Below are 16,909 nucleotides of genomic sequence, written 5' to 3'. Positions count from 1 at the left end.
ACCCCATAGACAGCAGCCTACTAGGCTCCCCCATCCATGGGATTCTCCAGGCAAGAACACTGGAGTGGGTTGCCATGTCCTTCTCCAGCGCATGAAAGTGAAAAGTGAAAGTGAAGTTGCTCAGTTGTGTCCGACTCTTCGCGACCCCATGGACTGCAGCCTACCAGGCACCTCCATCCATGAAAGTCTCCAGGCAAGAGTACTGGAGTGGGGTGCCCTTGCCTTACAAATGCCCTTGCCTAATACCTTACAAATTTAAAATTTATGAAAATAAATGTGCATTTTTTAAAAAGGTAAATCTGGCATAACTACCTTTTTTCCATCTCCAAGAAAGGTTGAGTCATTCAAACAGGAAACAAAAGCTAATTCTTGCACCCATTATAAATCATATACTGTGTTTCATGAGCATACTGTATAAAGGATATTTGTGATAATACCTACATGGATATAATGTTTTTAAAAATCAAGTAGGAAATTTTTTAAAAGGTAAAACTAAAGATTCCTCTATCAACACTACTAAATTGTATTAGAGGTGATACCTTTTTTGGAGAGGGGGAATATCAAACAAAGTAGGCTAAATAGTTACCTTAACAGATTAACAGAAAATTACTGTTTACTCAAAAAGAGCATATTAATACAAAAATTACTGCATCATATGTCTGCAAATTACTGATCACAATCATGTCCTAAGAGTTGTATTGTTTTTATATAGGAGTGTCTTAGTCTGTTTAGGCAACTATAACGAAATACCATAGACTGTGGCTTATAAACAATAGAAATTTGTTTCTCACAATCCTGGAGGTTGGAAGTCTAAAGTCAAGGTGTCAGCATGTTCAGGTAAGGGCTCTCTTCTAGCTGGCTGACTTCTCCTTGTGCATCCACATGGCAGAAGTGGGTAGGGAGCTCTAGAATCTTTTTTACAAGAGCACAAATCTCATTCACGAGAGCTCCATCCTCATGATCTCAGTACCTCCCAAAGGCTCCACTTCCTAACATCATCACTGGGCATTAGAATTTAAACATATAAATTTGGGGGGAACACAACTATTCAGACCATAACAGGGTAGAAACGTTGAGCTCAAAAGGCAATATACTGAGCCCAGTTCTCTTTTGTAGACTTTAAGCAACTGTCAGCTTAACATGTCAGCTTCACACTGTAGCTATTTCAAAAGTATCTAAAACTCAATATTCCAAAAGTGAATTCTGGATAAGGTCTTCCTCTAGCTTCTTATTTCAGTGAATAGTACCGCTATCCTATCCAGCCTTGTAAAACAGAAAGAAGTCTGATTATCCTTGACAGTTTCCTTCATTCACATGCTTCCCATACCATTCAACCACCACTAAATTCTATCACTTTTATCTCTAAATATTTTTTGAACCTGCCCGCTTTTCTCCATTTCTACCACCAGCATCAATCTAGTGCAAACTATCATCTCCTGCCTGCGTGACTATAATGGTCTGCTAACTGCTTTCCTTAATTATTCTTTCAATCCATTCTCACCTATAGCCAGAACAATCTTTCTTAAATGCAAATCTTTCATTGTCTAAAATCCTTTGGTGGCCTCACATTGCTTTTTCAGCTAAATCTAATAATCTCCACATGCTCTATCCACTTCTTTAGAACAATTTTCTGTCTCCCGCCCCACCATGACCCTATGTTCCAGACATATTAAGCCGCTCAGTTTTCTGAATGAACCAAGATCCCTCTAACCTTAGGGACTCTGTATCTGTTTGTTTCCTCCAACTTCAGATAATTAAATGCCACCCATTCTTCAATTCTATGGTATACTTATTTAAGAAATTTTCCATGATCTCCCTGACTAGATAACATTCCTTTATAGTCCCTTTGGCTTTTCCTCCACAGCACTCATTGTTTATAATAATATCCATTCGGTTCAGTTCAGTCACTCAGTCATGTCTGACTCTTTGAGACCCCATGAATCGCAGCACGCCAGGCCTCCCTGTCCATCATCAACTCCTGGAGTCCACCCAAACTCATGTCCATCGAGTCAGTGATGCCATCCAGCCATCTCATCCTCTGTCCTCCCCTTCTCCTCCTGCCCCCAATCCCTCCCAGTATCAGAGTCTGTTCCAATGAGTCAACTCTTCACATGAGGTGGTCAAAGTACTGGAGTTTCAGCTTTAGCATCATTCCTTCCAAAGAAATCCCAGGGCTGATCTCCTTCAGAATGGACTGGTTGGGACTCTCAAGAGTCTTCTCCAACACCACAGTTCAAAAGCATCAATTCTTCGGTGCTCAGCTTTCTTCACAGTCCAACTCTCACATCCATACATGACCACTGGAAAAACCAAAGCCTTGACTAGACGGACCTTTGTTGGCAAAGTAATGTCTCTGCTTTTCAATATGCTATCTAGGTTGGTCATAACTTTGCCTCCAAGGAATAAGCATCTTTTAATTTCATGGCTGCAGTCACCATCTGCAGTGATTCTGGAGCCCCCAAAAATAAAGTCTGACACTGTTTCCACTGTTTCCCCATCTATTTCCCATGAAGTGATGGGACCAGATGCCATGATCTTAGTTTTCTGAATGTTGAGTTTTAAGCCAGTTTTCACTCTCCACTTTCACTTTCATCAAGAGGCTTTTCAGCTCCTCCTCACTTTCTGCCATAAGGGTGGTGTCATCTGCATATCTGAGGTTATTCATATTTCTCCCGGCAATCTTGATTCCAGCGTGTGCTTCTTCCAGCCCAGCGTTTCTCATGATGTACTCGTACTCCTTTTCCTATTTGGAATCAGTCTGTTGTTCCATGTCCAGTTCTAACTGCTGTTTCCTGACCTGCATATAGGTTTCTCAAGAGGCAGGTCAGGTGGTCTGGTATTCCCACCTCTTTCAGAATTTGCCACAGTTTATTATGATCCACACAGTCAAAGGCTTTGTCATAGTCAATAAAGCAGAAACATGTTTTTCTGGAACTCTCTTGCTTTATCGATGATCCAGCAAATGCTGGGAATTTGATCTCTGGTTTTTCTGCCTTTTCTAAAACCAGCTTGAACATCTGGAAGTTCACAGTTCACGTACTGTTGAAGCCTGGCTTGGAGAATTTTGGCCATTACTTTACTAGCATGTGAGATGAGTGCAATTGTGCGGGTAGTTTGAGCATTCTTTAGCATTGCCTTTCTTTGGGATTGGAATGAAAACTGACCTTTTCCAGTCCTGTGGCCACTGCTGAGCTTTCCAAATTTGCTGGCATATTGAGTGCAGCACTTTCACAGCATCATCTTTCAGGATTTGAAATAGCTCCACTGGAATTCCATCACCTCCACTAGCTTTGTTCATAGTGATGCTTTCTAAGGCCCACTTGACTTCACATTCCAGGATGTCTGGCTAATATATTTGTGTGATTTTTTGGTTAATGTCTCTAAGTTCCCTGATAGGAGAAGCTAAGTGTGTTTGTTGCCCTTTTGTTTTGAACACGTTAACTCCAATACCTGTTACAGTGCCTGGTCCATAGTAGGCAGCCAACAAATGTGCGCAAGTTGGATGAATTAATTAATGGAAGGGCACATAGCTGCACAGATCTTGAAAGAAAGTAATAAGAATGTTGAGGTTGAAAGTTCAATTTCAAAACTTGAAAAAGAAAGTTGAAGGAAAGAAGACTTTTGTCATTCTGCAGTGTATTTTGGTAACACTGTAACCTGCAATAACATGAAAAATAAAATATGTATCTAATGAACTGGAATGTACTAAATAAAACACAATAGAAGCTATATTAAGAAAAGACATTAGGGCTTTCCTGGTGGCTCAGTGGTAAAGAATCCGCCTGCCAAAGTAGGAAATGGGTTTGATCTCTGGTCCAAGGGGATCCCACACGCTGTGGAGCAACTAAGCCCGTGTGCCACAACTACCGAGCCCAGCTGCTGCAACTACTGAGGCCTCTGCGCCCTTGAGCCGCCCCACCGAGAGAAGCCGCCGCACCAAGAAGCCCACGCACCGTGACCAGAGAGCAGCCCCCGCTCACCGCAACTAAAGCCCTGCGGCAACAAAGACCCAGCACAGGCAAAAAAAAAAAAGACTAAATTTTAAAGGAAGAGATATTAGAGGGTTTTAATAAAGGAGATATACAAAATTATATTTGCACTCTGTAAACACAGTCCTTGGAGAAGGAAATGGCAACTTATTCCAGTATTCTTGTCTGGGAAATTCCATGAACAGAGGAACCTGGCAGGCTACAGTCCATGGGGTCAAACAGAGTCGGACATGACTTAGCAACTAAACAACAACCATAAACATAATTTTAGCTAGACTATGGAGGACTGATTTAAGGGGGGAGAAGTTGAGGAGGAAGTACTGTCAGTAAAGAACAGAGAAGAGAAACGGAAAGGACTTGAACTAAGGCAATGGAGCTTTTCTGAAATAAGTGGATGATCAACTGACTATGAGAAGGTGAAAGAGAAAATAGAGACAAGTTTCTGGACTTTGGCAAGAGGAACTATATCACAAACATTAGGTCATTTTCTCTTTAGTACTTGTCTCATTTTCAACATTGGTTAAGCAATCCACTGATAAATATTTATGGCTTACTTATTTCTATAAGCCCTGAGAGTGATATAAAGAAGATACTTCAAAGAGTTTAAAATCCAATTGATCATATATCCAAACAACGGACTACTATTGAGCCAGAAAAGGAATGAGTTACTGATACATACTGTAACATGAACAAACCTGAAAGCATTATGCTGAGTGGAAAAAAAAAAGACACAAAAGGTCACATATTGTATTATTCTGTTTACACAAAATATCAACAATAGGCAAATCTCTAAAGTCAGAAAGTACATTAGAGGAAAACAAAAGAAAGTAGAATAGTGGTTGCCAGGGACTGGAACACAGTAGCACAACAGCCTTATCTTAATCAAAAAGTATAATGTAGTCATCAAACATTTATTAAGTTCCTGCTATGAACCAGGCGCTGTGCTAGGCAGTGGGTATGATACTGGTAGACAGTAAAACACAGCTTCTAACTCCAAGGAGCTCAAGCTATAAATCAGCATTGTTTTAGGTCTGTGAAGACTGGGAAGTATAAAATACAGGGACTCTTGTGCTCAGTCACGTCTGACTCTTTGTGGCCCAATGGAATGTAGCCTGTCAGACTTCTCTGTCCACGGAATTTTCCAGGCAAGAATACTGGAGTGGGCTGCCTTTTCCTACTCCAGGGGATTGTCTCAACCCAGAGATCAAACCCTTGGCATCTCCTTCATTGGCAGGCAGATTTTTTTACCACTGAGCCACCTGGAGAGCCATATACAGGGACTGCCTCAGCCAATTACTACCTCTGCAATAATCCTAAGGCTGTGATCAATGAAGAGGTTAAAACTGAAAAATAAAAAGGCCAGGCTTAAATTGAAGAAAGCAGGGAAGACCATTAGGCCAATCAAAGTGAAAGTGAAGTCGCTCAGTCGTGTCCAACTCTTTGCGACCCCATGGTCTGTAGCCTACCAGGCTTCTCCGTCCATGGGATTTTCCAGGCAAGGGTACTGGAGTGGGTTGCTATTTCCGCCAATCAGGTAGGACCTAAATCAAATCCCTTATGATTATACAGTCGAGGTGATTAATAGATTCAAGGGATGAGATTTGAGAGACAGAGGTATGTTACACTGTACAGGAGGCAGTGACCAAAACCATCCCAAAGAAAAACAAATCCAAGAAGGCAAAGTGGTTGTCTGAGGAGGCTTTACACACAGCTGAGGAAAGAAGAGAAGCAAAAAGCAAGGGACAAATGGAAAGATATACCCAACTGAATGCAGAGTTCCAGAGAACAGCAAGGAGAAATAAGAAGGCCTTCTTGAACAATGCAAAGACTAGAGGAAAACAACAGAATGGGAAAGACTACAGATCTCTTCAAGAAAACTGGAGATACCAAGGAACCATTTCACGCAGGGATGAGCATGATAAAGGACAGAAACGGTAAAGACCTAACAGAAGCAGAAGAGATTAAAAAGAAGTGACAAGAACACACAGAAAAACCATACAAAAAGGTCTTAATGACCCAAATAACACGATGGTGTGGTCACTCAGAGCCTGATAGCCAGGAGCCAGAAGTCAAGCGGCCCTTAGGTAGCGCTACTACAAACAAGGCTAGTGGGAGTGACAGAATTCCAGCTAAGCGATTTAAAAGTCCTAAAAGATGACCCTGTTAAAGTGCCGCAGTCTATATGCCAGTAAATTTGGAAAGCTCAGCAGTGGCCACAGGACTGGAAAAGGTCAGTTTTCATTCCAATCCCAAAGAAGGGCAGTGTCAAATAATGTACAAACTACCAGGTAATTGTGCTCATTTTGCATATACTCCAAGTTCAAGCTAGTTCAAGCTAGGCTTCAGCAGTACATGAACTGAGAACTTCCAGATGTACAAGCTGGATTTAGAAAAGGCAAAGGAACCAGAAATCAAACTGCCAACATCCATTGGATCATACAAAAAGCAAGGGAATTCCAGAAAAACATCTACTTCTGCTTCATTAACTATGATAAAGCCTTTGTGTGGATCACAACAAACTGGAAAATTCTTAGAGATGGGAATACTAGACCACCTTATCTGCCTCCTGAGAAACCTGTATGCAGGTCAAGAAGCAACAGTTAGAACTGGACATGGAACATCAAACTGGTTTAAAACTGGGAAAGGAGTATGTCAAGGCTATATACTGTCACCTTGCTTATTTAACTTATATGTAGAGTGCATCATCTGAAACGCCAGGCTGGATGAATCACAAGCCTGGATCAAGACTGCTGGGAGAAATATCAATAAGCTCAGATATGCAGATGACACCATCCTACTAGCAGAAAGGGAAGAGGAATTAAAGACCCTCGATCAAAGTGAAAGAGGAGAGTGAAAAGGCTGGATTAAAATTCAACATTCAAAAAAACGAAGATCACGGCATCTGGTCCCATCACTTCATGGCAAATAGATGGAGAAAAAAATGGAAACAGTGAGAGACTTTATTTTCTTGGGCTCCACAATCACTGTGGATGGTGAATGCAGCCGTGAAATTAAAAGACACTTGCTCCGTGGAGAAAAGCTATGACAAACTTAGCATATTAAAAAGCAGAGACATCACTTTGCTGACAAAGGTCTATAAAATCAAAGCTATGGTTTCTCTAGAAGTCATGTACGGACGTGAGAAATGGATCATAAAGAGGGCTGAGTGCCAAAGAACTGATGCTTTTGAACTGTGGTGTTGGAGAAGACTCTTGAAAGTCCCTTAGACAGCAGGGAGATCAAACCAGTCAAGCCTGAAGGAAATCAACCCTGAATTTTCACTTGAAGGTCTGATGCTGAAGCTTCAATACTTTGGCCACCTGATACAAAGAGCCTACTCACTGAAAAAGACCCTGATGCTGGGAAAGACTGAGGGAAGGAGACGAAGAGGGCAACAGAGGATAAGATGGTTGGATGGCATCACCAACTCCATGGACACGAATCTGAGCAAACTCCAGGGAATAGTGAAAGACAGGGAAGCATGATGTGCTGCAGTGAGGTCTCAAAGAGTCAGACACGACTTAGTGACTCAACAACAACATCATAGTTTTTAAAGAATGTTCTTCCCTCTTTTCAACCTGAAGAACTTTTCCTTTAAACTGTACCTCATCTTTCGCTGAAGACGTCCTTGATCCCTTCCTGCACTTAACCACTTCTACCTTTCAACCTCCTTTTTATAGTATTTATTATGTATGATGAATTTTTAAAAATCCCTTTCTTATTAAGCCATTTTTTGGTGTTAGGGACTTTTTCATATGCAGTCCCTCATGTATAGACATACTCCCTTCATTCTACATTAAAAAAACATTACTTATCTTTCAAAATTTGACAAAATATTACCTCTATTAAATTGTCCCTGATCTTTCAGCTATAAAAAAATGTCCTCCTCTCCTGACTGATCTTTCATAATATTCTAAATCAGAGCTTCTCACGCTTTAATGCGCTACACGAATCACTGAAGGATGATCTTGTCAAAATGTATATTACAATTAAGCAGATTATTCTGCATTACTAGAACCCAGCAATGCCAATGCTGCTGGTCTGTGGAAATGAAACAGGCAAAGAATCATTTATTTGTGTGATAAAAAATAAAGTCAAAGGGTTGCTTTAAAGACTTCTATATAATATTTTACATATGTATAACAGTATCGTTGTTGTTGTTCAGTTGCTAAGTCATTTCTGACTCTTCTGTGACCCCATGGACCCTGCCAGGCTCCTCTGCATTCTTGCATTTAAACACATGCATTTCATTACTGCTTTTGGATGTAGGTTTACACCACAGACTTGAATATTCAGTCTGGATTTCATTATTCACTTATTTATTCATTTACTAGCCATACATAGCCTATGTTCTTTTAACTAGTACTTATGGACCCTGCTTTTATACACATTACCTTAAGCAGTTTTCACAATATTCTTATAAGTGTGCTTTTCATTTTACTTAATATAAGTTTATAGGAGCTATGTAATGTGGCCAATATCACATAGCTACTGTCAGGGTCAGAACTTTAACTGAAGTCTTCCGGTTCTAAATCCAGTAAGTTTTTAGCTATACCATACAGATGTGCTAAGTTTTGTAGTCAAAAATGTCAATGTCATATGAGACAAAAGAAAGCAGAAATCATTTATTCCTTCAACAAACAATTATGTTGTGATGTTTATATTCTGGGTTCTGTGCTAAGTACCGGATACAGAAAAGATTAGGGAAGTTTCTGAGTAACAGTTAAGCAAAGTTTCAGCAAGGAAGGAGTATTTGATTTCATCCTGGTGTAAGGAAGAGAAACTGCATTCTAGGCACGAGGACCAGGATACACATATATATGGATACAAACACCAAGGCACATTTTAGAACAAAGAACAAGTACAGTTAGTAACGGTAAGTATTAAGAGACCTGAGCAGAATCTAGGACAGTACACATGAAAACATCTATAAGCTGAAAACATTCATGTTTAGACAAAAAAAACATAAAAACAGAAAAGCAAGAATTTACATGGCATGCTTAGGAACCAGAGAAGAGACTTGGCGTCACAGAGTGAATGTTTATGTTAGAGAACAACAAAAAATAATTGTGGGGTCAGTTGATAATGAAACTCAAAGCAGCAGCAACACTGCTAACAAGTACTGAGCATTAACTCTGCCAGATGTACTAACTGCTTTGCATCTGCAAAATGTTTGAGCACTTGGCTACTATCATTCTCATTTTAAGTACATGAAAGCTGAGGTTAAGAGAGATTTAGTAATTTGCCCAATATCACATGGACAGTAACTGGTAAAGACACAATGGAAATCCAGGATTTTATACTTTATATGCACTATCCAGTTTACAAAAATATATGAAAGCTGCATCATGATTTAGTGTAAAGAAATCTGAGGAGACAGAACACTAGCTCTTAATTCCAGATCCTTCGTGTGGAGGTTATTGAACTTTTCTAAGCCTCAGGTTCACTAAAACTCAGGAATAATAAAGCTCAGCAAGATTCTTAAAAAGATCAAACAAGTTGTTTGCTTAAAATAGTCTGCATATTCCAACTGTATAAGGTTATACACATGAGAATATTATTTATACACATATCTATCTTTGTCTATATTTCCCTAGATATATAGGGAGTCTATACAATCTTGGAGGATACGTGGACAAGTTTGAATAAACCTTATGGATTTTACTTATCCCAGGTTTCTTGGTTTTATGTATGGAGTCAATGGATGTTTGCTATATTATTATCACATTTCTTCAGTATATTTAAGAAAGGTAATTCCTGGGGGAAGGAAGGATATGAAAACTATAAACACAGATACATAAGTTTGAACAAACAGGCTGTGATACTAAATGACATAATTTTTTCTTCAAGTCTAGGAAATTAAGGTCACTTATTCCTCCCCAAGCACTAGGCTACCAAACGTAGGTGTAACAAATTAAACTATTTTGGGTGGCCATATTTCACCAAATTTCGGTATTACATTTAAATGTATCAGCTATGTTCTCTATGATAAAATTTTTTTCACATTTTAAATTACAGCCAAAATTACAGTACTTTAAAAAAAATAATAACACTCATAAAACAAAAACGAGGAAAGCAAAACAGAAAAAGGGAAAGCAAGTTGTATTAATTAAATATTACAAAACTAGTCTTCTCAGGAAACACACTATGTCCTTCTCGAGGATGAAATTTCTACAATTAAGAAAAATTTATTTTTTTTCATATTGAACAGGTAAGTCTCGTCAATGGAAAATTACTGGTTAACAAAGTCTAACGAAAGGAGCAGAGAAAGATTTCTGTTACAAAGAGTTTGGTAAAGTACACAGAAAAGGAGGAAAACAAATTCTCCCCTACTGTAGAAAAATCTCTCTAGCTTCCTCAAAACAGTATCTGGCGAAAATCTGGAGAACCTACTGGGAACACTAGGCTGGATTACAAGAAGTTTCAAACACATCTGGATTTACTTCTCTGAACACTGTCAAATACCATGAAATAGGAGGAAAACTAGGGACGTAGGCAAAAATACCAGATTCCATAAAAACCACGAACTCCTCGAGGGAGGTTAGTACTTGCAGCGCCGAATCTACGCAAAAGTTATGTACTGATAAACAACAGAGCAACACAGCCCTCCTTCCTCATTCTCATTCTCTGACACCGATCCCGGCCAATCTAACCATCCGTTTCTGAATTACAGTAAAACTTTTTAGAAATAAAATCTAGGGTCCCGTGGGTGCACTCGAGGTGGGTGAGTCCGCCAGATAAACCTGACACCAGATGGTGTGGGGAGAGCCAGAAGCCGACCGAGTCACTTGGAAAGCTCCCCACGCCCCACCCTCGGCCACTCGGCCGTCTCGGAAGGCCCGGCGAACGCACAGACTAGAGTCACCCGTAGGTCAGCTTGCTGTCCGTACCCACCAGGCCACAATCACCTCGGCATCAGAAAGACCCTGCCGTGTCCGCCCGGCGTCCCCCGGGGTGACGGGCCCTTCGGGGGCCCAGTCTCACCTTCCGCGTCTGCTGAGGAGACAAAGGTGAAGTCCCCGTTAGTGGGGGTATACGCCGGGGGCGGGCCCGGCGGCTGCATCTCGCGGCCCCTCCGAGCCCGCGGCGGAGGAGGAGGCTGAGTCTGGGCCCAGGCCCCAAGGCCGCGGCGCCGCCGACCCGCACCCGCACCCGCGCCCTAAGGCTGGACCCCTGAACTGGGAGATGCAGGCTGGGAGCAAGGCCGGAGACAACGCAGCTAGCCACGAAGCTATCCCCAGAGGTCTACCGAAGTGCCCTCGGTGGCGACCGCCCAGGAACCACGACGCCGGCGCCCTGACAGAACCATAACAGTGACAGCGCCGCTGTGATTGGCTCTTTGTAATCTGCTCTTCCATTGGCTCTCGGAGAAAGGTTCTGATTGGCTCTCCCTCTTGTTGATTGCGGAAGTTTACCTGGGACAGGAAGTTCATTTGTAATTCGTGGAAAACTCTGGCGTCTTACTTTTTTCATTTGTTTCCGTCAAGTCTCCTGCCTTTTGGCTTTTCTTTATATTCTCTACTTTTGCTAACTGGAGGGAGTAAAAATTTTGAGAATTGGGAGTGTTTTAAACAAATCAGCCCTGGAATATCCATAGATTCCCTTTCCTTTAGATATTAATTGTATCTCCCTCTCTTTTTTTAACGTTTTAATTTTGTATTGGGGTATAGCCAATTAACAGTGTTGTGGTAGTTTCAGGCGAAAAACAAAGGGGCTCAGCCATACACCTACATGTATCCATTCTCCCCCAGTATCTTGACTTAAATTGTATATGGTCCTTAAGACTTACCTTTCTCATCTGTGAAATGAAGGGCTGGATTGGATACTTTAAAAAAAAAAAAAAAAAAGCTATAAATTTCCACTCAAACATTAGGGCGCTTGTCTACCACATTCCTCAGTGAGTGAGGCAATTGAAGCCTGAAAAGGTAAGGAAGGAGCACAATTAGAAGAGCACCTATATCTTCTGAATTCTACTCCAGTGCTGTTTTCACAAGGTCCTGTCTGCTGATAAACTTGTTCATTTGCTAAGTCATGCCCAACTCTTTAAAACCCCATGAATTGCAGCATGGCCAGGCTCCCTTGTTCTTCACTATCTCCCAGAGTTTGCTCAAATTCATGTCCATTGAGTCCATGATGCTGTCTAACCATCTCATTCTCTGCCACCCCTTTCACTTTTTGCCTTCAATCTTTCCCAGCATCAGGGTCTTTTCCAGTGAGTCCACTCTTCCATCAGGTGGCTAGGTATTGGAGCTTAAGCATCAGTCCTTCCAATGAATATTCAGGGTTGACTTCTTTTAGGCATGACAGGTTTGATCTTGCTATCCAAGGGACACTCAAGAGTTCTGCAGCACCACAGTTCAAAAGCATCAATTGTTTGGCACTCAGCCTTCTTTATGATCCAACTCTCACATCGGTACATGACTTCTGGAAAAACCATAGCTTTGACTGTATAGACGTTTGTCAGCAAAGTGATGTCTCTGCTTTTTAATATACTGTCCAGGTTTGTCATAGCTTTTCTTCCAAGGAGCAAGTGTCTTTTAATTTTGTGGCTGCAGTCACTGTCTACAGTAATTTTGGAGCCCAAGAAAATTTCAATACTTTGCCCACCTGATGCGAAGAATCTGACTCATTAGAAAAGACCCTGATAGAAAGATTGAAGGCAGCAGGAGAAGGGGATGACAGAAGATGAGATGGTTGAATGGCATCACCGACTCGATGGATATGAGTTTGAGCAAGCTCTGGGAGTTGGTGATGGACAGGGAAGCCTGGCGTGCTGCAGTTCATGGGGTCACAAAGAGTCGGACATGACTAAGCAACTGAACTGAAGAAAATAAAATCTACTTCCACTTTTTCCTCATCTATTTGCCGTGAATTGATGGAACCAGATGCCATGATCTTTGTTTTTTGACTGTTGAATTTTAATCCAGCTTTTTCACTTTCCTCTTTCACCTTCGTCAAGAGGATCTTTAGTTCCTCTTCACTTTCTGCCATAAGGGTGGTGTCATCTGCATATCTGAGGTTGCTGATATTTCTCCTGGAAATCTTGATTCCAGCTTGTGAGTAATCCAGACTGGCGTTTTGCATGATGTACCCTGCATATAAGTTAAATAAGCAGGGTAATAATATACAGCTGTGATGTACTCCATTCCCAATTTTGAACCAGTTCGTTGTTCCATGTCTGGTTTTAACTGTTGCTTCTTGACCTGCATACAAGTTTCGCAGGAGGCAGGTCAGGTGGTCTGGTATTCCCATCTCTTTAAGAATTTTCCACAGTTTGTTGCGATCCACACAGTCAAAGGCTTTGGCATAGTCAATAAAGCAGAAGTAGATGTTTTTCTGGACCTTCTCACTTTTTTAATGATCCAATGGATGTTAGAAATTTTATCTCTGGTTCTTCTGCTTTTTCTAAATCCAGCTTGAACATCTGGAAGTTCACAGTTCACGTACTGTTGAAGCCTGGCTTGGAGAAATTTGAGCATTACTTTGCTAGCATGTGAAATGAGTCCAATTGTGCGGTAGTTTGAGCATTCTTTGGCATTGCCTTTCTTTGGGATTGGAATGAAAACTGACCTTTTCCAGTCCTGTGGCCACTGCTGAGCTTTCCAAATTTGCTGGCATATTGAGTGCAGCACTTTCACAGCATCATCTTTCAGGATTTGAAATAGCTCCACTGGAATTCCATCACCTCCACTAGCTTTGTTCATGGTGATGCTTTCTAAGGCCCACTTGACTTCACATTCCAGGATGTCTGGCTCTAGGTGAGTGATCACACCATCGTGATTATCTGGGTCATGAAGATCTTTTTTCTACAGTTCTTCTGTGTATTCTTGCCAGCTCTTCTTGATCTCTTCTGCTTCTGTTAGATCCTTGCTGTTATGTCCTTTATTGTGCTCATCTTTGTAAGAAATGTTTCCTTGGCATCTCCAATTTTCTTGAGGGGATCTGTAGAAGAGTACAGATCTTGTTGTTTCCCCCTATTTCTTTGCACTGTTTTTTAAAGAAGGGCTTCTTATCTCTCCTTTATAATCTCTGGAAGTCTTCATTCAGTTGGGTATATCTTTCTCTCTCTCCTTTGCTTTTCACTTCTCTTCTTTTCTCAGCTATTTGTAAGACCTTCTTTGATAAACCATTTTGCCTTTCTGCCTTTCTTTTTCATTGGGGTGGTTTTGGTCACTGCCTCCTGTACAATGTTACAAATCTCTCTCCATTGTTCTTCAGGCACTCTATCCAAGCCGCATTAATGTGATGTCCAATTTTTGAGAGAAGTTTTGAGGGTATAATGAGGACAGAGTTTGAGAGAGATAATTGATAGTTCAGCAGTAGAGCACTGGGAAGTCATGGCCATTAATGTGTAAAAGGAAATACTGAAAAATTTCTCACAGGAGGTAACAATTAACTTGGTACTTAAAGGGTGTATAAAATTTTTTGACCAAAGAGATATGTGGGGCTGGCAGCCTGGGTCATCACATTCCAAATATCTGGAAACTAGAAGTCATTTACTTTACTTGGAGCTTAGGTTACATGAGAGAGGATGGCTACAGATGTGATTGCATGAATAGGTAAAGAAGAAATAATGAACAATATTGCATGCTAAAAAATGTTTTATGAAAGTGTTGGGGGAGCCTTTAAAGGAATTAGAGCAGAGGAGTGACATATTAGATATTCTTGTTAGAATAATTACTTAAGATATCCACAGTAGTGGATGTTTTGATTTGGGGAGCAGAGACTTGTATTAGACTTTAGCAGAAATATAATGTCTTGGACTAAGGTTGCAGATTGGTAATGGGGAAGAAGAAACACTGAGACATATTAAGGATTAAGAATCCACAAGGGATTCCTGGTGGTGCAGAAGATAGGAATCCACTGCTGGTGCGGGGAACACAGGGTCAATCCCTGGCCTGGGAAGCCTCCACGTGCCTCAGAGCAGCTAAGCCTGTGCCCCACAACTACTGAGGCTGTGTGCCATAGTTTCTGAAGCCCGAGTATCCTAGAGCCCATGGTCTGCAATGAGAAGCCACTGTAGCGAGAAACCGGTGCATCACAACTGGAGGATAGCCCCTGCTTTCTGGAACTTGAGAAAGCCTGTGCACAGCAACCAAAACTCAGAGCAGCGATGAATACATAAATACTTTAAAAAGTATGCATTTGAAAAAACAGCCACCTCTCTCAGTCTATGAAGATTGGCTCTGTGTCCTGGCAGTCCTTCACGGATTAGCTGGTTGTGCCCTGAGCCTAGGGTCTTCACAACATGCCCCTCTCAGCATGGAATCCCCACTTTCATTCTTACCAAGATGAAATAAAAGTTTCTTAAATGAATGTTTTTCCATTTGTTGTGTACCCTGAGGACAATTTCTAGAGACTTTAAATAATTGTTTTTTCAAATAATTTTCTCCAATTAAACTGTGTTGTTGTTGGGGATGAGAGTGCTGAACTCTTTAGTCCACTTTGCTATAATTTTGTGCCCATCCTTTTAACTTTTCTGTATCCTTAAAGGCTAGATATGTCTTTTTGTAAATAGGACTTTTTCCCTAGAGTAACAACCTTAGCTTTTAAACTTGAGCATTGAGTCCATCTACATTCATTGTAGTTACTGGTGCATTGCTTTTATTATTTTTTCCATCTTGTTTTGTGCTTTCTGTTTGTCTGCCTATTAAATTTAACTGTGTTTGGCTTCTATTCTTTCTTTATTTTGATTATTTTATCTCACTGTATTTTTTCATTTTACTAGTTTAGAGCTTATACTCTCTATTTCTATTTTCTTATCAGTTGCAATGCACTTCTTTAAATCTTTTTTAAAAAAATTATTTATTTTTTAATTGAAGGATAATGGCTTTATAGAATTTTGTTGTTTTCTGTCAAACCTCAACATGAATTAGTCATAGGTATACATATATCCCCTCCCACTTAAACCTCTCTCCCATCTCCCTCCCCATCCCACCCCCATAAAAGCAAATTAAACAATCAACAAAGGATTAATTTCCAAAATACACATGCAATGCACTTTTAACATGTGTACTTAACTTATCAGGCTTCCCTGGTGGCTCAGACAGTCAAGAACCCGAACTTAACTTAATCACAGTCTAAAGTTAATCAATATTATTACTCTCTCAAGGTAATACAAAAAGTCTAGACCACAATAACTTTGATAAGCCCCAAACAACTTGGGTGTTAGTTCTAGAAGGTCTTGTAGTTCTTCATAGAACTGTTCAACTTCAGCTTCTTCAGTGTTACTGGTCGGGGCATAGACTTGGATTACCGTGATATTGAACGGTTTGCCTTGGAAATGAACAGAGATCATTCTGTCCTTTTTGAGATTGCATCCAAGTACTGCATTTCGGACTCTTTGGTTGACGATGATGGCTACTCCATTTCTTCTAAGGGATTCCTGCCCACAGTAGTAGATATAATGGTCATCTGAGTTAAATTCACCCATTCCAGTCCATCTTAGTTCGCTGATTCCTAGAATGTCGACGTTCGCTCTTGCCATCTCCTGTTTGACCACTTCCAATTTGCCTTGATTCATGGACTTAACATTCCAGGTTGCTATGCAGTATTGCTCTTTACAGCATCGAATCTTGCTTCTATCACCAGTCCCATCCACAACTGGGTGTTGTTTTTGCTTTGGCTCCATCCCCTCATTCTTTCTGGAGTTATTTCTCCACTGATCTCCAGTAGCATATTGTGCACATACCAACCTGGGGAGTTCATCTTTCAATGTCCTATCTTTTTGCCTTTTCATAGTCTTCATGGGGTTCTCAAGGCAAGAATACTGAAGTGGTTTGCCCTTCCCTTTTCCAGTGGACCACATTCTGTCAGACTCTTGAGAGTCCCTTGGACTCAAGGAGATCCAACCAGTCCATCCTAAAGGAGATCAATCCTGGGTGTTCACTGGAAGGACTGATGTTGAAGCTGAAGCTCCA

General features: G+C 40.8%; 1 protein-coding gene across 1 annotated transcript in view; it reads right to left on the bottom strand.

The window, feature by feature from the left end:
- The window catches only part of YIPF4 (Yip1 domain family member 4), a 34,080-nt gene extending 22,779 nt beyond the window's left edge, over positions 1-11,301 (bottom strand). Inside the window, exon 1 of the mRNA XM_006080587.3 lies at positions 10,974-11,301. Within this exon, the coding sequence (XP_006080649.1) occupies positions 10,974-11,052 (79 nt within the window). The 5' untranslated portion in view covers positions 11,053-11,301. The remainder of the gene's footprint in view (positions 1-10,973) is intronic.
- Between the last annotated feature and the right edge of the window lie 5,608 nt (positions 11,302-16,909).

The sequence above is a fragment of the Bubalus bubalis genome, chromosome 12, assembly GCF_019923935.1.
Source record: "Bubalus bubalis isolate 160015118507 breed Murrah chromosome 12, NDDB_SH_1, whole genome shotgun sequence".
Lineage (NCBI taxonomy): Eukaryota > Metazoa > Chordata > Mammalia > Artiodactyla > Bovidae > Bubalus > Bubalus bubalis.
This window is presented reverse-complemented; position numbering and strand designations above follow the sequence as displayed.